Source organism: Grampus griseus (assembly GCF_964374135.1).
Source record: "Grampus griseus genome assembly, chromosome: 6".
Lineage (NCBI taxonomy): Eukaryota > Metazoa > Chordata > Mammalia > Artiodactyla > Delphinidae > Grampus > Grampus griseus.
The window spans coordinates 106087432-106108694 of record NC_139000.1 but is presented as its reverse complement, the minus strand read 5'-3'; the positions used below and the strand labels follow the sequence as shown (position 1 = coordinate 106108694).

Genomic DNA, 21263 nt, shown 5'->3' with positions numbered 1-21263 from the left:
TTTGTCATTTCAAGGATGTTATGCGAATGTCCATTGACAGACGAGTGGATAAAGATGTGGTATATATATACAATGGAATATTACTCAGCCATAAAAAATAACAAAATAATGCCATTTGCAGCAACATGGATGGACCTAGAGATTGTCATACTGAGTGAAGTAAGTCAGACAGAGAAAGACAAATATCATATATTGATTATATGTGGAATCTAAAAAACTGGTACAAATGGTACAAAACAGAAATAGAGTCACAGATGTAGAAAACAAACTTATGGTTACCTGGGGGGAAGCGGGGCGGTAGGGAGGGATACATTGGGAGATTGGGATTGACACATACACATTGCTGCATATAAAATAGATAGCTAATAAGGACCTACTGTAGAGCACAGGGAACTCTACTCAATACTCTGTAATGACCTACATGGGAAAAGAATCTAAAAAAGAGTGGAGATATATATATATATAAACTGATTCACTTTGCTGTACAGCAGAAACTAACAACATTATAAATCAACTATACTCCAATAAAAATTTTCTAATAAAGAATGTTATGTAAATGGAATCACACAGTGTGGGACCTTTGGGGGTCAGCTTGTTGCACATAGCATGAGTCTCTGGACACATTCACATGGTTGCATGTACCAATAGTTTGCTTCTTGTAACAGCTGAGTGATATTGCATGGAATAAATGCAGTGTATTTAATTATCAGTGTATTTATTTATCCACGTCTTCCAGGACACTTGTTTCCAATTTTGGTCTATTATGAGTAAATCTGCTATAAACACTCCTGCACAGGTTTCTGTGTGAACACAAGCCTTCATTTCTCTGGAATAAACGCCCAAGAATGGCATTTGCTGGGTTATACGGCAAGAGCACGTTCAGTTTTTAAAGAAACTATAAAATTGTTTTCCAGAGTGATTAGACTATTTTAAACTCCCCCAAGCAATATACGAGTGATCCAGTTTCTCTACATTCTTATCAGCATTTGGTGTTGTTACTATTTTTTATTTTTTAATTTTAGCCATTCTGAGGTGTGTAGTGATACCTGGTTGTGGTTTTAATTTGCATTTGCTTGAATGGTTAATGATGTTGAACATCGTTTCATTTTCTTATTTGCCATCTGTATATCCTCTTCAGCCAAATGTCTGTTCTTGTCTTTTGCCCATTTTTGAATTGGATAGTACGTTTCTCTACAGTTGACTGCAAGAGTTCTTTATAGAGTCTAGGTATAGTTTCTTTGTTGGATATTATCTCCCAGTCAGCAGCTTGTCTTTTCATCCTCTTAATATGGTCTTTCATGAAGGAAAAGGTTTTAATTTTGATGAGGTCCATTTGATCAATTTTTCCTTTTATGAGTTGTGTTTTTGGTGTTACTCTATGTCCCAAAGACTTTCTATTTTCTTTTTCTAAAAAAATTTTGTAGTTTTACATTTAAGTGCATGATCCATTTTGTTTTAATTGAATTTATTCTAGGAATTAATGGTTCTCAATTTTTTAAAAAAGATTCTTTACTCAGATTTTTAGCTTTATTTTTCCTTATCCTATGTGGATTAATACATGGAATCCATGTATATTAGTGAAACCCTCTACTCTATTACAGATCCTGTCTTGAGTAATAGGTTATGAGACTTGGGTTCTCACATGAATCTTCTGTTTTAACAGGCCTCTTATGAAACTGGAGTCAGGGAAGGGGGATGCCAACTCCTTTCCACTGAATTGGGGTGGAAGTCTTGACCCACCACTCAGGCCAGCTATGACACCAAGGGGAGGAGCAGGGTGCCACTACCACTGGGTGGGAGCCCAAGCTCTTCAGGTGGCCTCCACTGACATTGAGGAGGACAGGGGATGGATCATTATGACTAGATTGTACTTAAAGTCCTGGCTTTCCACTCAGCCTCCTCTGACACCACCATAGTGGGCAGGGGGAGGGGGGGAAGGTGAGATTGTCCACTCGACCTTGGTTGCTAGGGTAGGAGCACTGTGGGGCTTTTCCTGGTGTTTTGCTGGAATAGAATGATTATTGTTTAAAAGTTTCCACCTTGTTAGGTTGCCCTTTTCCTGGTCCAAAGAGAGGAAGGCTATCTTGTTTTGTTTTGTTTTGTTAGTTTGTCTGTGCCCATGGCGTTTTTTCCCCCAGCTGCTCCCAGGAGATGCTGAGCTGTTATGTACTACCATCCAGGCTGGGATATAAGAGGCAAAGAGAAAACCCAAGGAATTCACTGCTGTGTCATTCCTTAAGTATTATTGTTTCCAATTTCATCTTCTCTTCACATTTTGGAGCCTTTATTTTTGTTTCACAATATAATGTCCAGTGCTTTTAGCTGTATTTAATGGAAGGGATCAACAGAAATGTGTCTACGCCATCTTGTCCAGAACCAGAAGTCCCAATCGTCTGGTTTTGTTTTGTAATGTTTTAAACTATCCAGAATGTGGGGAAAATACAGGGCTCGTGTGACATTGATTCTGTCTCCCTCTGTGGTCCTCGTGATATACCTCACAGCCCTTCTGTGAGACGGCCTTTTCATCGCTCTGCAGAACATTTAACATCTGCACTTAGTTTTATACCAGTGACCAGATCCACTGCCCAGCCAATGAGTAGGACTAAGTGGGCTCCCCAGCGTGATCCTTCCCATCCTCAGAGCCAGAGGAAGCTAATTTATGAGGGGTTTTCCCCTGTTTCTTCTACTATCAATCAAATTTTAATTTTAGTAAAGAGTTAATTTTAGTAACTCTTTAGTAAATGTTAATTTTAGTAAAGAGAAGTTAAGCTACCAGACTTTTCTTCAGCAAAACTCACAGGCATGATCCAATACACTATGATTGTTTACCCAACTGCCTGCCCAGGAGACTGTGGGCTCCTTTAGGCAAGAGACCATGTCTCATCAATTGCTGAATCCCAGGGTTGAGTACACTCAACAAAGGTAGCTAAAATTAATAAAGTAAAATAATTCCTTGTATGGATCTCAAATTTTCCTTGGCTTTTTGTTTCTTAAAGAAGTCTCAGAAATGGAAAAAGTCTTGGGGGCCTACCTGGAGAAGACCAGACATATTTATGCAGGGTTGCTGCATACTGACTTCCAGGCAAGCACTGATATTCCAAGGACCTGACAGTAAGTATTCCTGAATCCATGGCCCCATTCCCGTATCTAAGCCTGGTTTCCACACATTTTCCGAACTCTTATTGTCTGTTCCCCATGGAGAGAGGATGCCTTTACCCTGGCAGCCCGAGGGGATGGAGGGGACGCAGCCAAGTTACCTGGCAAGCATCGTAGGTCTCATTCTCGAATCCAGCACACAGCATATTTTTGGTAAGTCTTGGAAATTCCTTTAAACACTTCTCCCAATCCACGATGGTCATGGGCACTTTCAGCAGCTCTGTTTCCATAGGCTGTTTGAGACCTGACCCATAGAGAAGGCCCTTTAGAAAAGTCACTGGACAGGAGCCCCAGTGCCTATAATGCAGCTGACATGCCCTAGACCAACCTGCCCAGTGTCCCGCCAGCCACACATCCACCTTTTTCTCACATTTTCACAGACCCTCACTCCCCGTGTCCTTCCAGTAATCCCTCGCAATTTACTCACTCCACCACCCCAGGCTCTTCCAAACAAGTCCCCACCTACTTGAATTATCCCTCCCATTCAAAATCATATTCCTGCCTCCAAGAAGACTTCCATCTTGGCTCCAACAGCGCTACAGACTTGGCTTCTTAGAACGGGCTTTCGATCGGTTCTCAGCATAATCCTGCCTCTTCAGCATATCTGCCTCTCGTTACTTTCTGTTATGTGAGTGTGACACCTCTGACACGGGGCCGCTGAAACTGGGTTTGCACTCCCAGTGAAAAAAGCTTTCAGGTCTCCCAGACAAAGCTAGGTTGGTTGAGAGTTTTTACAGGGGGTTTGTCAAGGCCCTTCCTGGACTGCCAGCTTCCGGGAATCTGTTTGGACTTCTCTCCATCTCATTAACTCCTACCACATGGAGATTTCAAAAGACTTCTCCACACTGAGTGTTCTTAATCGTGCAGGCACCCATCTGCCTCTCCTCACTTCTAAATTCTGAGTCGTGCCCAGAGCCCTGAATCAGTGTTACACCAGTTGCCCTCTAGTTACCAAACTCCTGAAATACCTACCATCTCTTAGACCCCAGGTCATTGCAAAGCACCCCTAAGGACCTGGAGTCTTGTTCAGGCCTGAGCTAGCGCTGTGCTATTCCCGTCCCTCCCCTACCAACTTTGTTGAGTTTTCTTTGGGAACAGTCCAGCAGGGCTTTCATAATCCCTTTATTACCCTGGTCAGGTTCCTCTTATTTTGGCCAAGTAACAATGTAACAACAAGTAACAGCAACAGATTCATTTCTAAGAATGGCTGGGCAACACTCCAGGACCATCTAAAGTCTAGGCCAGGGCAGGCGTCTGGAATGCCTGAAGGAGCCAGGTGGGAAACATCAATGCGTGAATCAGGGAGATGTGAGAGAGCAGAGCAGAGAGCCCCTGGCCAACTGGAGGGTTTATATTCAATGAAACAAACGAGACTGCCATGTGATGGCGGGACAGGACCACACCCAGGGATGGCCCACACCTGGCATCTCAGCCCGGGGCCTTGGGGGATGTTTCCTTCGCACTTGGAAGAGGCTGAGTTCAGGCCTCTGTGCGTTCCTGGTGCTCAGGGATTTGCTCCAATGCAAGCCCCTCTCTCCTCCCTCCTTCCTCAGCCCTCTCCCCTTTCACCCTCTCCCCTCTCCTTTAGGTTTACTGGCCCATCCTCAGACGCCCGTGATGTGGCTCTTCCCCCAGGTGCTCCCAAGAGATGCTGAGCCGTTACTTACCAGTTTGGGTCTGCCCCCATCCTGCCACCCAGCATTTGTGCCACCTGGAGAGGCCGGGCTCTGTGGGCATGCAGATGGGTTCTTTCAGTTCGCTGAATGTGATGGGCGTGTCCAACAGCAGCAGGGAGATATCATTGTCCATGTTGAGCTTTTGAAAGTCCTTGTGCAGAATTATGCTTGTGACCCCCTTTACTTCCAGGGATGGGCTGCTTAAGCTATTCGTTCCCAGCACGACTCTCAGTTCTGTTGGCCTGGTGGCGGAGAACCAGAGACGGAGAAATAGGAGGGGAAGGAAAGTCACAAGGTGCACAGAATCTGCTGTGCCTGAAAACCCTAAATCCCACATAGCTGTAGGGGCCTTTTGCATTTGTCCTACCGGGGCTGTTGCTCAGAAGATGTGAGCATTTGAAAAAGGTAGAGAAGGAGGGTGAAACAGCCACTGTGGCCGACCACAGCTCCATGGCTGCTCCAGAATCATCCCAGAGATGTGAATGAGATACTCCTGCCTCACGGGGCAAAGAAAGGACTTAGCTTTGGGCCCCCAAAGAGCCCATGAAAGACCACTTGGCACAGATCAAACTAGCCCTCAGATAGGAAGGAATTATCACATCAATTTGTCCACCAGCAATTTAGAGACTGAGGAACAGAATTTTTTTGTTTGCAACATACACAACTGACTGAAGTTTAACATTCGGAACGTATAAAGAGAGTCTACAAATTAAAAAAAAATTGTCAAAGCTCAAACAGACTTTACAAAAGAGAAAATATACCAATAAACTTGCAAATATCAACTTAGCAGTAGTAAGAAAAATGCAAATTAAGACTACAATTATAATAGTATTTCATGCTTTTCACCAGAAAAGCAGAAATTAAAAATTCTGAAAAAGTAGCAAGTATTGGTGATGATTTTAACACTTACACACCGCTGGCGGAAATTTAAATGCGTGCAACCACTTTGGAAAATCATTTGGATTTTCTAATAAACTTGAAGATGCACAAGTCCTATGATTCTATATCTTCTCTCCTAGGAATAAACTCTTGCACATATGCACCTGAAGACCTATGCAAGGATCAGGAACAGAATTTAATCCAGACCTGCCACTGATGAAGCAGAAAGAATCTTCAGTAATAATTCAGGAATTTCCCTCCAGGCAGAATGGCCAGGAACTTTCCAACAGCCAGTCCTTAAGTATTCCATGGGAGTAGATGCAACAAGTTTCCTTGGTTACCCCAGGGTGAAACTTTCCCCAGGTTTTTGAATGAACCCTTTAAAGTTCTTCTTTCTGTGTATCTTCAAACTTTCTCGAGGTGGTGGAGCGGAAAAGCACAAGTGCTGGAACCGGCTTTAAATCCTGTTTCTGTCTACTAGGTGTGTACCTTGGGTGAGTCAGCTAACCTTATTGGACCTCAGTTTCCTTCTCTATAAAATCAGGATGTTCATTTTACCTGCCTCAGGGTTTCTGTAAGTTGGAATGAGTTAAAAGGGGATTATTCATTCTACCCGCCTCAGGGTTGTCTGTATGATTAAACAAGTTAATGCACGGAGTTTCTTAGCAGGTCACCGGCACGTGATGAGGAATCAGTAAGTGCTCTGTTTTCCACCAGTCTCCTGGAGTGCAGAGAAAACTCTATAAGGAGGAGGGAAGTAGGTTGTCGGATGGCCCAGGAACCCAGACCTCCAGAATTAGGAGGATTTCCTCCTAGAAGGACTTGAATGTCCTGGCAGAGGGAGACAGACCAAGCCCTTCGGCTCCACCAAGACAGATGTCCCTGGAGAGGACAGTTTGTGACCTCAGGGAAGCCGCAGTTACTGGTTCTGGGTGACAACAAAGAAGGCACAGTGGATCCGGCCTTGGGTTCACAGCCTCTTCCTCCCTAGGGCGTGTGGGGCTTCCCCAGGGAGGGGAGCACATTGTCAGAAGCAAGGGGATGGACTCGGTACTTACGAGATCTCAGAGTGAAAGCAGTGAGCCGCCGAGACAATCCACCACTCGCTGATGATGGCGCCACCACAGAAGTGTTCATTTCTTGCTTGAATACTCACCTGCCAAGGAAACTCACCCACCTCAGCCTCCATCCCTCCTATGATTCTGGAATACTGAGCTCCTCTCTCAAAAACGGGTCTTTCACCACATTCTGGTAGAATGGAAGAGAAAGGAAGGGAAACGATGCAACACTTAGTCAGTATCCATAGAAGACCCATAAGTAGCTATCATTGATACCCATTCTAGAGATGGGGAAACTGAGGCTGGCCCAGTAAAGCACCCTTAGAAACATAAGTAAGCCAACAGATGCTTCATATCTGTTGGAACGTGTTTGGAAGCATTGGCTCTGTCTCCTTTCCAGACAGGCAAGTCACTTTGCCGAGCTTGTTTCTGCCCTCATCTGAGAAAAATCAGAGGAAAATACTTGGCCAGGGCCAACCTGGAGGGACTGGCAGAATAATGCCTCTGTTGCCAAAAAATGTCCACGTCCTAATGGACCATGCCCTGGAATTCGTGAATATGTTACCTTATAAGGCAAAGGGGACATTGCAGATGGAAGTAAGGTTGCTAATCAGCTGACCTTAAAATGGGGAGATTGTCCTGGATAATCTGAGTGGACCCAATGTAATCACATGGGTCCTTAAAAGTGGTAGAGGGAAGCAGAAGAAGAGAGATGTGACTGCAGAAGAAAGGCACTGAGAGATGCAATACTGCTGGCTTTGAAGATGGAGGAAGGGGCCACAAGCCAAGGTATATGGATGATCTCTAGAAGCTGGAAAAGGCAAGTTAACAGACTCTTCCCTAGAGCTTCCAATAGGAACGCAGTCCTGCTGACACCCTGATCTTAGCCCAGGGAGACCCATGTGGGAGTTCTGTCCTACAGAACTGTAAGATAAGAAGTTTGTGTTGCTTAAGCCACTAAGTTTGTGGTAGTTTGTTACAGCAGCAAGAGGAAACTAATACATACAGGAAACCAGAAGGGTGACCTAGAGAGGGCCTGAACCTACAGGAAGCCCCAAGCTATTCTACGTTAGAACATTCTGTTCCAGGCAGAACAGCTCTGTTTCCTGGAAGGCTGAGAACAAAGGCTGCAGCTGCCTGTTTGGAAGAGAAACCTGCCTTCTGGAGCGAGTCCAGATCCAACCCCTCACCCGGAGGAGGAGGAGGAGACACTGTTAGTATTTTCTGACTTGAATGTGGTCTTGTTCTGGAACAAAGAATGAGCTTGATTCTACAGAGCCCAAGCCCCCCTCCGCTCTCTTTCTAGAGGCTACTTTTCCAATACCCATTCAACAGAGGTTTTGAGGACTTTGTAGTATGTGTTGGAGGAACCCAGTGGTGGTTATTTTTAGTTAAAAAAAAAATGGAGTGAAAATGTATCAATATGTGTCAATAGCCTTCAGCTCAGTAACATATAGAGGCTCTTTCCAGGACTTTTGGGTCTGCACTTCCTCCTTTATTTACCAAACACATATAGTCTTACCATGTGTCTGGACACCATTATATGCTCTGGAGTCCCAAAGCCTGCGTCTGAATCCTGGCTCTGTTGCTTACCTGATGAATGATTTAGGGTAAACGACTTATTCTTGTTTATCATCCCTTTCTTTATTCCCCAGATAGGCAGAAGATAATACTTACGCTACAGAACAGATGCACAGACGTACAGAACAGATAACGGGTGTTGAAGTGCCCAACACAGAGTAAACCCTCAAGCCACGTTAGCTGTCAGAACTTCTCATGTCACCTTGCACCAAGGGCCCCCTTTCCTTGGTCTTGAGAACAACCTACACTACCAGCGTGGAACCGTGCAGACATATAGCCTAACGCTGGAACACAAAGCCCTAAGCAGTGACGGAGGCAGTGCCAAAACGGTAAGCAGAGATGCGAGCCATCGGGAGCACCTGGACCTGCTTGCAGAGAGGCCAGCTTTGCCGATTCTCTGCCCACACCATGCACCAGCCCCCATTCACTCCGTGCAGCCAAGCCCGGGCCGGAATGAGGGAAGCCGGGGACATGGGCTGTGTTCTTTCCGTGAGCCCGAGGGCAGGGAGGGAAATGCGGGCCCTGGAGTCACACTGGGGCCACTCCCGGCTCTCCCATTTCCCTGCTGCGAGGCTCTGGCCCAATCCTAAACCTCCCTGAGGCTCGGAGCTCCTTACCCACATGTGGGTCTAAGAGTGGAGAGCCCACTGGGGTAGTGTGGGGATCTAACGGGGGAAAGTACCTGACCCATTACAGCTTCCTTTCCACTTCAGCCACCTGCCCCCACTGCCCCCCCCAGAGAGAGAAACAACCTATCAGGAGCTGCGAGGAGCTGCCCGTGGAGCACAGCAGGCACCCCCGGCCCACCTCCACCCCACCTCTCCTGCACATGGGTGACCTGGGCATCTGCTCAGCATCTGAGTTCCAGGGCCGATGCTCAGCTCATTCTGGGCCCGTGCTTCTCAGCGCTCCACCATTCATTCAAGGATAAAGTCTCGGGTTTCAAACCCAAAACTTAAGGTCAGACAGGTTGAACTTGGGGCTGGGGCAGGAGAAGGGGCAAGGGAAGTGGTTTCCAGTAGGGGTGTAGGGGGAACAGGAAGCCACTGCTCCCGTGAACCGGCCTCTTAGTGGCCCATTAGCTGATTTGTGGGATCGTCCAGGCCTCTGTCCCTCGGCCCCTCAGGCTTAGCCCTGGCGGGATGGAAGGGAGAGAGCACGGCCAGGGTCGCGCCCAGCCCCACCTGGAGAGCCGCTCGGGCCCGGGCAGGCGTCCACTTACCCAGATGTGCGTCCCTGGCCTGGGGGATGTGCAGCAAAAGGGACCACAGGAGCATGGCCCTGGGCATGACTGCTGGCCTGGGAGGTGACGGAAGCCGGGGCAGAGGGGAATGACTCTGACGGGGCCTCCCCCTTTACAGCCAGCCCTGCCGCTGATGTCACAATGGGCTGCGGGTCTGAGAACGCAGACTGTCAGGCAGGCTTCTCTTCTGGCCGCTCTGTTCCTGAGATGGGCCTCATCCTGGACGCCTCCTGGGCTGAGTTTCCCTTCCTGACCTGGGCACGGCCTGCCCTTCACGAGTCCTCAGTGGGCAACTTGCTGTGGGCCCCTCACAGCCCGTGCCTCTTAAGGCTCAGATGCCTCCTCTCCCACAGGGCCTGTTCCGTCAGGGGTTCCCCGTGAATGTGCGCAGAAGGCCTGCGCGAGGGGCTGCCGGCTGGGATCCTTGCGAACGGGGAGGTGGTCCAGGAGGCCCGGAGGCCTGCGCAGCCTGAACGGCCGTCGGGCCAGGTGCCAGGTTCTCTGCTCAGGCCTCTGATCTGGGTCACAGGCGCGGACCCGAAGGCTGGGTTCAGAGGCGCTGGCCTCCCCTGATACTCAGCCCAGAAGGCAACAATCCCTGCTCCCACCCTTTCTGGGTTTATTCCACGTGGCCCCCAAATCTCCAGATAGGCCCCTGTCCCTTTCTAAAGATGGAAAGTCCCCTGCATCGGCAGGCGGACTCTCAACCATTGCGCCACCAGGGAAGCCCCACTGGCGGCTTTCTTTGCTCGGCTTCTGGGGGTGGGGTGTGGAGGGGAGGGGAAGCCTGGGCCCCATGTCTGATTGGGAGAATAGAGGATGACTGACGGGCACATCCACCCTAAACTGCTGCCCATTTTCTATGAAAGTATCTGGACAGAATCACAGCTCATCTCTAGGAAGATGCGTTCCTTCTGGGTCTGTGTCCTTCCTATTGACATGACGTGAGCCCTGTCTATTGCAAAGCACTCATTCGCTGCCCCACATTTTTTGGCCAAGCTTCTTCATGGTAACAGTGGATCACATCATGTCTGAGCTGGTGGAGGGACTGACCAGCGGGGCCAGAGCCACCGTGCACAGCCCCAGAGGCCGCCATTCCTGTAGACTCCAATGGGAATGGCTCCCCCTAGAATTGGGCAAACATGGCCCGAGTATGGAGAGAAACTTTAGGAATGTAAGAAATCTATAGAAATCCAAAGAGGAAAGCAGGTACATGGTGGCATAGGTTGCACAGGGACACTGCCTGCCTGACGCTCCAGAGTTTCCCAGGGTGGCTTTATCGAGGTGACCTTATTTTCCACAGTCCTGGCCAGCAGAGTTCTAACTTTGGTGTGCAGCCCAGGAAGTTTGTTTGGTACAGATTCGGGTTGCCAGATTTAGCAAATAAAATTACAGGCTGCCTGGGACCTCCCTGGTGGCGCAGTGGTTAAGACTCTGAGCTCCCAATGCCAGGAGCCCGGGTTCGATCCCTGGTCAGGGAACTCGATCCTACATGCATGCCGCAGCTAAGGAGCCCGTGTGCTACAAATAAGGAGTCCGCCTGCTGCAACTAAGACCTAGCGCAACCAAATAAGTAATAAATATTTTTAAAACAAGAGTTAAAAAAATACAGGTTGCCCAACTGATTTTGAATTTCAGATAAAGAACAAATATTTTTAGTACACATGTACCCCACGCAATGTTTGAGACATTCTTATACTCAAACAAAATTCATTGTTTACCTGAAATTCAAGTGTACCTGGCATCCTGTATTTTAGCTGGCGACCCCAGTGTTGATTTCCAGACTTCACCCTTCAGAGTCTGATCCAGTGGATGGGGGAAGGCAGGGAGCCAGGTCTCAGCACTTTAACAGCTGCTTCCAGATTATACCAGGACAGATCCTTCTGGAGCACCTGGAGAAATGTCACTCAGGCCAAAGGTAGAGGGCTTCCTGGGACCCCTGGCAAGCTGGGGACTGGAGTCTGACTCAACCTAGGAAATCTGGAGGCAAGAGAATGGCCGGCCATCTGCTTAGGTTCTGGGAAGGGTGCTGCTGTGGAGAGGCTGCCCTGAACCCCCAGAGTTTGTGCATTTGGGCTGCACAGGGGACAGAGTGCTGCGGGGGGTCCTGAGGAGCCCTGCCATTGGGCGTCCTGCAGGGGGCAGAGAGACCTCGGAAGAAAGAGGCTGGGGATGTGTGCCGAAAGGCCTGGGGAGTGCAGAAGACAGGGGCCAGCAGGCAGAGCCCCTGAAAACACCGTGCAAAGAGTCCGCTGGAAATGCCTCCCAGGCCCCGAGGACAGAAAGCTGATGTCTGGGCTAGCTCCCCTTTCCCTGCACCTGTTACTGAGTCCAAGCTCGCTCTACTCACTGCACGAATGGCCAATAAATCGGAGACGAGGTGTCGAGGCAAGGAAGACGACTTTATTCCGAAAGGCGGCGGACCGAGAAGATGACAGACTAGTGTCCGAAAAACCGTCTTATCGGGGTTTGGATACCAGTTCTTTAACAGCACAGAGACGGGAAGGAGATGAGGAAGTAAGGTAAAAAGGCCATACGTTTTGCAAATATCCCCTGGAATGGCCAGCCTCGGGGAGGGGATGTGTTAATTTTTTTAATTTTTAAATTAAAAAGTATTTATTTATTTGTTTATTTTATTCTTTGGCTGTGCACGGGCGTTCTCTAGTGATGGCGAGTGGGCGCTACTCTTCGTTGCGGTGCGTGGGCTTCTCATTGCCGTGGCTTCTCTTGTTGCGGAGCACGAGCTCTAGGTGCACGGGCTTCAGCAGCTGTGGCTCTCGTGGGCTCTAGAGCGCAGGTTCAGTAGTTGTGGTGCACGGGCTTAGTTGCTCCGCGGCATGTGGGATCTTCCTGGACCAGGGCTCGAACCCGTGTCCCCTGCATTGGCAGGCGGATTCTTTTTTTTTTTAAAACATCTTTATTGGAGTATAATTGCTTTACAATCGTGTGTTAGTTTCTGCTTTATAACAAGGTGAATCAGCTATACATATACATATATCCCCATATCTCTTCCCACCCTCCCTATCTCACCACTCTAGGTGGTCACAAAGCACCGAGCTGATCTCCCTGTGCTATGCGGCTGCTTCCCACTAGCTATCTATTTTACGTTTGGTAGTGTATATACGTCCATGCCACTCTCTCACTTCGTCCCGGCTTATGCTTCCCCCTCCCTGCGTCCTCAAGTCCATTCTCTACATCTGCGTATTTATTCCTGCCCTGCCCCCAGGTTCTTCATAACCATTTTTTTAAGATTCCATATATATGTGTTAGCATAGGGTATTTGTTTTTCTCTTTCTGACTTACTTCACTCTGTAGGACAGACTCTAGGCCACCCACCTCACTACAAATAATTCAATTTCGTTTCTTTTTATGGCTGAGTAATATTCCATTGTATATATGTGCCACATCTTCTTTACATTCATCTGTCGATGGACACTTAGGTTGCTTCCATGTCCTGGCTATTGTAAACAGAGCTGCAATGAACATTGTGGTACATGACTCTTTTTGAATTATGGTTTTCTCAGGGTATACGCCCAGTAGTGGGATTGCTGGGTCGTATGGTAGTTCTAGTTTTAGTTTTTTAAGGAACCTCCATACTGTTCTCCATAGTGGCTGTATCAGTTTACATTCCCACCAACAGTGCAAGAGGGTTCCCTTTTCTCCACACCCTCTCCAGCATTTATTATTTGTAGATTTTTTGATGATGGCCATTCTGACTGGTGTGAGGTGATATCTCATTGTAGTTTTGATCTGCATTTCTCTAATGATTACTGATGTTGAGTATTCTTTCATGTGCTTCTTGGCCATCTGTATATCTTCTTTGGAGAAATGTCTATTTAGGTCTTCCGCCCATTTTTGGATTGGATTGTTTGTTTTTTTGATATTGAGCTGCATGAGCTGCTTGTAAATTCTGGAGATTAATCCTTTGTAAGTCGCTTCATTTGAAAATATTTTCTCCCATTCTGAGGGTTGCCTTTTCATCTTGTTTATGGTTTCCTTTGCTGGCAAGCAGATTCTTAACCACTGCGCCACCAGGGAAGCCTGGGGATGTGTTAATTTCTTCTTTCTTGCAGCCATCCACAGGTGGACAGGGTCCGGGTGTTTCCCTGAACAGAGGCACTTTGGTTAAACGTTCAGGCAGAGGGGCAGGGTTCCCTGAGGCTGGCCATCATGTATAGACAGTATCCTTTTAGTGAACAAAAGCTGTGGAAAGCAAAGGTTAAAGTAAAAGAAACATGTAGTCCGATTTCGCTCTTCCCTGTTACACACCTTCCCCTGACTTTGAACCCTGGCAGGATCAAAAGAGCAGCTTGAGCAGGGGGAGGGTGAGCAGAGCCAGAGGTGAGAGAAGACCCAGGCCCTAACCCGACCCAGGCCTGGAGGAGGTTTGATTTAAAGTCAGACTCCGCGCCCCCTGGAGGGTGATGAGGGCTTGGATGTTCTAATTCCTAAATTGAAACCTGGTTTGGGACTCAAGTGACTGTAGGTCTATTATCTAAGGATAATCCGAGGGTGTCCCTGGGGCTTTTCCATCTGGGCAGGACAAATCATCACCACTCAGGGGAGTTTAAAAGCCAGAGTGAGGCAAGACGGAAGCTCGTTGCCTTCACGGCCCACCCGGAACTTCATCGTTTCTCCATTTACAGCCGTTTGCGGAACAGCGACCGTGGAAATCTGACTCTATTTTACAAACCAGGGCAAGTCACTCAGGGAGGCTGACGCCTGGTACAACGGCGTGCCCACGCATCCCCGCCGCCCAGCGCTCACCATGGAAGTGATAAAGGTGAAAGGCGTGTCTTTTGTTGTTCATAACAAGCCCCTTTCGACCCCACCTGGGTTTGTGTTAAGGAGGTGACTTTTGAAAAGCCCCAAGGATGGGGGCTGGTTGCCAGGGGAACCAACCTGTGATGAGAGGGTTGGAACTTTCAGCCCCACCCCCTGACGTCTGGGGGAGGAGAGAGGGGCTGGAGGTTGACCTAACAAGTCATCGCAGGCTTTGAGATCTGGTTCCAGAGAATAGGAAAACTCACCAAAAGACCCAAAGCTCTTTAACGCCCAAGCAGGCACTAGAACACATGGCTCTCCAAGAGGTTCAGAGTTATGCTGGGAGGGGTGGGTACAGACAAGGGTGCCTGATATGGTGTCCCTTTAGTCTCCGCTGCAGAGACAATGCAGACGGGAGGATTGGGCTGTGCGGACGCCGCTGAGCCAGGCTGCCCTGTGTCCCCTGCTTCCTCTCTAACCCGGGGCTATCACCCAGGACCAGCTCTGCCATGCATTTGTGATGCCCCCACGGAAGCAGCTGCAGCTGGCATTTTGTCAGCTTTGGCCAGAGGCTCAGGCTGGGAAATTCTGGACTGGAATGAAAAGAAAATGCTGCAGCTTCTAATTCCACTGCTCACGGCACTCAGGGGACGTGCCCCGGAAGCTCCAGGTCTGTGCCAGTCTAAGCCAGAGTGGAGGATGGGGAGAAGCCTGCAACCTCTTACCTGGCTCCTATAGAGTTGATTTAGAGGCCCAAGGGGGTGCTAAGTCAGAGCAAGTGGCTCAGGAAATGAGGAGAGTACAGTTGATTAATCGAAGAAGATGTATTGGGCTCAGTGAACATGCCAGTTAAAATGATCCCCCAGTGTCTGGACCCAGAGTTCTGCAAGAACAGGGGACCTGGAGCAACAATTAGCAAGTGCTTTTGCTTCTCCAGTCTCCACTGCCCTCCTTGTAAACACATTAAGGATCTTTCTGGGCTCAGTACTCTGCGAGAAGCAGCAGAGTTGTGGTAGAATAAGGGCCTTATTAATTTAGAGCACCTTATTAGATTATGTAATCTCATAAACTGGGAAAAGTTTAAAGGGCTATTGTGGGGAGCAAACGAGTTAACACAGCAGTTTCCAAAGCACGTTCTGTTAGAAACTGCATAGCAAAAAAGCTCTAAGATTAGACAGAATTTGGAAATGCTCCTTTCAGTACTTTTCCTTGGAGTCACGGTGGATATCCACATGTTAAAAGGTTCCGAGAAATCTCACAGTGAGAAAGTGGTTTAATTTTATTTAATCCGGTATTTCTGAAATGTATCTGCCCACAAGGCTACCCTTTACCCTAACTCCCAGCCTTATAAATAAGTAACATTTTCTAGTTATCCTTTTGAGAATGACCTGTTCGTATAGTTTTCCCATCATTTCTATTTGAGTGGGTATCGTAAGTCGACTGGCAGAACCTTTTTGATTTTAATGATATTAGCCCTTTGTCTCTTACGTGTGCTACAAAATCTTTTCTCCTAATTCTATTTTTTTTCTTTTCTTTTTTTTTTTCACAGTCCAGGTCTTTTATGAATTCATAGGGAATGGGCTCCAACAGTTCAGGCTCCTTTCCATTGGTTCTCACGAAGTGTGCTTCTCTGGGTGGAGCAGGCTGGCGCTTCAGTTGAACCCAAGTACCTTTCTCTTTGGCTTCCTTCTTTTTCTGATCATTTTCCTTCACCCGTTTCAGGAAGCTATCCCGGCTCTTAGAGTGCTTAATATGCTCGATACGCACATTAATTCTCTTGGCAAGAATCTTGCCCTTAACTTGTTTGTTTACAATGATGCCAACAGCATGCTGGGTAACATTGTAGACTCTCCCAGTTTTGCCATGGTAACATTTGTGGGGCATTCCTTTTTGAACAGTGCCCATTCCCTTGATATCTACAATATCACCTTTCTTGTAGATTCGCATGTATGTGGCCAAAGGAACAACTCCATGTTTTCTAAAAGGCCTAGAGAACATGTAGCGGGTGCCCCTCCTCTTTCCCTTTGTGTTGGTCATTTTGGCGAATTACTGGAAGATGGCGGTTCCGGCCGAAAAGAACTCTCCTAATTCTTTAATACTCTTCCAATTCTATTTTGGACTAAACAAATCTTAAATTTATGTTAGAAGTTCAGCACTATTTTTACGTATGGTTCTTGGCTTTTATTTGATGTCTTAGAAGGACCTCTTCATTCCAAAATTATAAACACAGTCAGACCTGTAGCAGAGTGTAAGCTCTGAAATTAGACTGTCTGCTTTCTAATTACTTTTCCTCCAAGTACTTGCTATGGGACCTTAGAAGGAGTTTCTAAATATCTCTGCATTTCAGTTTCCCCGTCTGTAAAATGGCCATATTAGGGTTATTGCGAGGGTTAAATACGTACAAAGCTCAGAGGACAGTGCCAGACACTGTAAATACCAAACATTCGTTAGCTGTTATTATTCCTAAATGTTTATGATTTTGCTTCTTAATTTTACATTTCCCCGTCCCAAGTTGACATTATTGTATGTTATTTCCAAAAAGTTTTCTTTTCATCTTTTACATTTAGATTTACAATTCGTTTGGTTTCAAATTTTGTATACAATATAAGGTAGAGTTCAAGATTAACCTTTTTTTTTTTTTTTAAAGAAAGTAACTGTAAAGAACCCCCATTAGGTTATCAGTGGATTTCTCAGAAGAAACTCTACAGGCCAGGAGAGAGTGAGGTGACATAGTCAAAGTGTCGTAAGATAAAATACACCGGCAAAGAATACTTTATCTGCCACAGTTACCCTTTAGACATGAAGGCGAAATAAAGGTTTTCCCAGAAAAACAAAAGCTAAGGGAGTTCACCCCCATTAGACCCAGCTTGCAAGAAATGCTAAAAGTTCTTCGTGCTGAAATAAAAAGATGCTACCTAGTGACATAAAAGTAAACGGAAGTACACAATACTCTAGCAAAGGTGAAAAACAGTCTGAATTAGAAAACTCTAACTCTATATTAGAATGGCTGTTAACCACTTATAGTATAAAGGCTAAAGGAAAAGAGCATTAAACAGAACTATAGGTACTAACATTTCTCAACGGATTCACAGGACAAAAAAAGGTAAATTGTGACATCAAAAATATAAAAGTCAAGGAGTAAAAGAGTGGAAACTTTATAGGCAAATGAAGATTAGGAGCTCTCAGCATAAGAAGGACTGTTTTATCTGGGAGATGTTTTATGTAAGCCCCATGGTAATCACAAAGCAGAAGTCCCGAAAGTAGAATCCCAAAGCATAAAAAAAGGGGAGACTGAGCAAATCACCATGGAAAACTACCACTTTACAAAGGTAGATAGAAACGAGGGAAAAAGAATGAAGATACAAAATAACCAGAAGGCAAACAATGACAGGAGTCAGTCCTTACATATCCATAAACACTCCAAATATAAATGGATTGAATTCACCAATCAAAAATCACAGAGTAGTGGGATGAATGAAAAAAAAACCGAGATCCAACTAAGTGCTGCCTATAGGAGACTCATTTCAGCTCAAAGGCTGAAAGTGAAGAGACAGAAAAGGATATTTCATGCAAGTGGAAACAAAAGGAAAGTGAGGGTACTCATATCCGAAAAAATAGATTTCAAGCCAAAAACAATAACAAAAGGCAAAGAATATAGTTTTGTTTTTAAAATATGTTTAATTTAATTCGATTCAATTTAATTTATTACTGATACATTGAAGTTTGAATCCAACATCACACTATTTGTGGCATCTCCTCCGCATTTCTTTTCCCTTTCTCTCTCCGGTTTTGTGTGCATATGTGTGTGTGTGTGTGTGTGTGTGTGTGTGTGTGTGTTTTGGGGAAGTTGACAAAGATTACCTCTGTTACTTATTATCCATGTAATTATGTTAACAGTTAAAAATACACTCCAAAAACGTTTTCCTCTTCACCTCTGTCCCTCACACCCATGATACTCAAATTGTCATGTGTCATGTATGTGAAGCTTCTGCACCATATATCATTGCTTAGTATGTTATAGCAGCTCTTGAGGGATGAAATCTGTGGTTATTATTCCACATATACACTTACTTGCAGCCTGGTTTACTTCTGATGCACCCTTATTTCTAGGGTGCAGACCATTCAACTCCTAACTAAAGCCACGAATTCATGAGGTCCCTCGCCATTGATGGGTCCTGGGGTCCCCCTCCTCACTCTGCAAGGCTGTCAGAAGTACCGCCCAGCTTGTCAGATGACTCTCCATAAATTGTGCCCTCAAATTTGTTTCTCTTCCTAAATATTGGCCCATAACTCTTCACTAACTTTGCTGTCTAGTGCTTTCAAGCAAGTGATATTTTAACACTTTTATTTATCCTCAGCAAGAAAGTTGGTCCAAATTTCCTAGTCCATTTAACTGGTTTTAATTTTTCAATGCTATTATGTGTCTTTATTTTTTCTTTGTCTCTGCTAGTTCCTTTTTACTTCGTCCTTTTCTCTTATTTCATAGTGTTCCGCGTTTTCTTTAATGTCCTTGCACGATACACCTCTAACCTGTTTCTTCCCTCCTGGTAATAGCTAAACAAATATATTATTCATGTGTATTTTGCATATTCTGTTTCTCTTTTTGTAATATTTTTGCATGGTTTTAAAATATTTATTTATTTATTTATGGCTGCATTGGGTCTTTGTTGCTGTGCACAGGATTTCTCCAGTTGCAGCGCGCGGGGGCCACTCTTCCCTGCGGTGCGTGGGCCTCTCGCTGCGGTGGCTTCTCTTGTGGAGCATGGGCTCCAGGCGTGCGGGCTTCAGTAATTGTGGCTCACGGGCTCTAGAGCGCAGGCTCAGTAGTTGTGGCGCATGGGCCCAGCTGCTTGGTGGCATGTGGGATCCTCCCAGACCAGGGCTCGAACCCGTGTCCCCTGCATTGGCAGGCGGATTCTTAACCACTGCGCCACCAGGGAAGCCCTTTTACATGGTGTTTATATATTTTTGCTGGTTTGCTTTTAACTTGTGGCCAGTTGCAGCAGACCTGCCTTCCACCTTATACTGTATAGATAGAAACTCACTGCTGCCTTTCCCTTTTTATATAAGCCTTTTCATAATCTTTTCTCTTTACCCAGAGGGCTGGATATTGATAATTTATAATATCTGTTCAGTCTGCCTGAGGAGAGTGGTGAGGGACTTGGGAGCATGACCAGTCTAGATCTGGAGTTATTTTATTGGATGCTTTCCCTATGAAGGGGGCCAGGGCAGGGGGTGAAGTTCCAACAGCTCAAATAAAATCTTTGCATGTGTAGGGGTATCTCCGGATTTCAGGAAGTTCTTTCCTCTTTGTGGTAATCTTGGAACTCAACGCCTTTCTTACTTCCTGAGTTGGAATGTATTTTTTCTCTGCAAAGATAGCTCTAGTATCTGCTGTGAAGTTTAGTTGCCACTGACCATTAAGAAGACACGCCAGGGACTTCCCTGGTGGTCCAGTGGTTAAGACTCCACGCTTCCACTGCAGGAGGCTTGGGTTCGATCCCTGGTCGGGGAACTAAGAACCCACATGCCACATGGCGAGGCCAAAAAAAAAAAAAAAGCCATGTCAAAGGTGGGTGAAGGAAGTATCACATGGTTGGTCGTCATCTCCAGACTGTTCCAGGAGAGGTCAAGTAGCTCAAAAGAAGAAACTCTCTGTCCTTCCCTTCTCCCGCCTGGGCCACAGGCTCTTGCCCTCTGATCTGTGGATAGCAGTGGGAGTCTATGGATTTTTTTCACTTTGTTTACAGTATTCTGCACTGGGAGGAACTCTAGAATAGGCTGTGTATATTTTTTCTCAGCGTCTTCTTTCATTCTGATGAAATTATAAGGCCATAGTGTGAATATCCTCAGTTTGCTGCGCGAGTGTATTGTGTGAGTGAGTATGTATGAATGTATTTATAAGCCATCTTTCCTCCAAATTATTTTACAGTTCCAACAAAGCAACAGGAATATTACATCTTAAAACTCAAACCACAAACCCAACTTTATTTGAAACTACTGAGTTTTATTGAAAATAGCTAAATGTATTAACAAAGAGGCCGAGTAATCCAGCAGGATGGGGGTGGAGCTATGATAAATGAGCATTTGCATAAGGGAAGTGGAATAGAGATGCATTCCAGGGCCTGCAAACAATTGGGGGCGGGTTTCAGGCTGAGGCAGCATGAACAGTGCACAGCCAGTGGAAATCCTTGGTAGCAAAGTCTCCTAGGATTTTAGCTCCTAAGGCAGAAAAGTAACAATGAGTTCTCATGGAGTCTAGTGTAAGGAAGATATATAAAGTGTATGCTAGAATAGAGAGGTTGCGTCTTTCAGTACAAAGGGCTGTGTCCTGAGAAGCAACCCTGAAACAAGAATCCCAAGTGCTACAGTGGCCAGAACTGTGTACTGAAGGCCAATTTTCAGTGATTCTAGAATGCCTGGCTTCAATTCCTGGTTCTAGCACTTACTAGCTGTGTGGCTGTGAGAAAGTTAACTTTACCTCTCTGTGCCTGTTACTTATTCTGCGAAATGAAGATAATAATATATAGAACCCAACTCACGAGTGAGAATGAAAGGAGTTAATATGTATAATATAAAGAACTTTCTGTGTAGTCCACAGAAAGTGTTAGCTGTTACTGTTGTAATGACCAGGTCTGTCGGCTCCCTGAAGAAGAGGCTGGGCTAGATTTGATGGATAGTCTATGTGGAAGGACTAGCATTGAACTAGGAATGAGTAGACCTGGGTTTGAAGCCCAAATTTGCTACTAAGGTCATACACATATCTAGTTGCTTTTCAATAAATATTTCTTAAGTGAAGGAATGAATGAATAATTGATAGATCTTCACCACCACTCCAGGTTTAACCAGTTCAAGAGAGAGAGTACAGGATGTTTCGAGGTTCATGGTTACCAAACTAAGACTTTC

The 21263-nt window shown here is 46.0% G+C and overlaps 2 protein-coding genes across 2 annotated transcripts in view; both read right to left on the bottom strand.

The window, feature by feature from the left end:
- The window catches only part of PRSS55 (serine protease 55), a 50429-nt gene that overhangs the window by 5695 nt on the left and 23471 nt on the right, over positions 1 to 21263 (bottom strand). The window contains exons 4-6 of the mRNA XM_082656382.1: positions 6770 to 6959; positions 4824 to 5074; positions 3258 to 3400 (exon numbers count right to left, since the gene is read on the bottom strand). Coding sequence (XP_082512508.1) covers positions 3258 to 3400; positions 4824 to 5074; positions 6770 to 6959 — 584 coding nt within the window. The remainder of the gene's footprint in view (positions 1 to 3257; positions 3401 to 4823; positions 5075 to 6769; positions 6960 to 21263) is intronic.
- LOC309823722 (large ribosomal subunit protein eL21-like) lies at positions 9918 to 16430 on the bottom strand (the record flags this gene model as incomplete). Its single annotated transcript, XM_082656259.1, has 3 exons — positions 15846 to 16430; positions 10647 to 10719; positions 9918 to 10111 (listed from the first exon to the last, which is right to left on the bottom strand). The coding sequence occupies exons 1-3, from the start codon at positions 16392 to 16394 to the stop codon at positions 9918 to 9920; spliced, it is 816 nt and encodes a 271-aa protein (XP_082512385.1). The 5' UTR covers positions 16395 to 16430.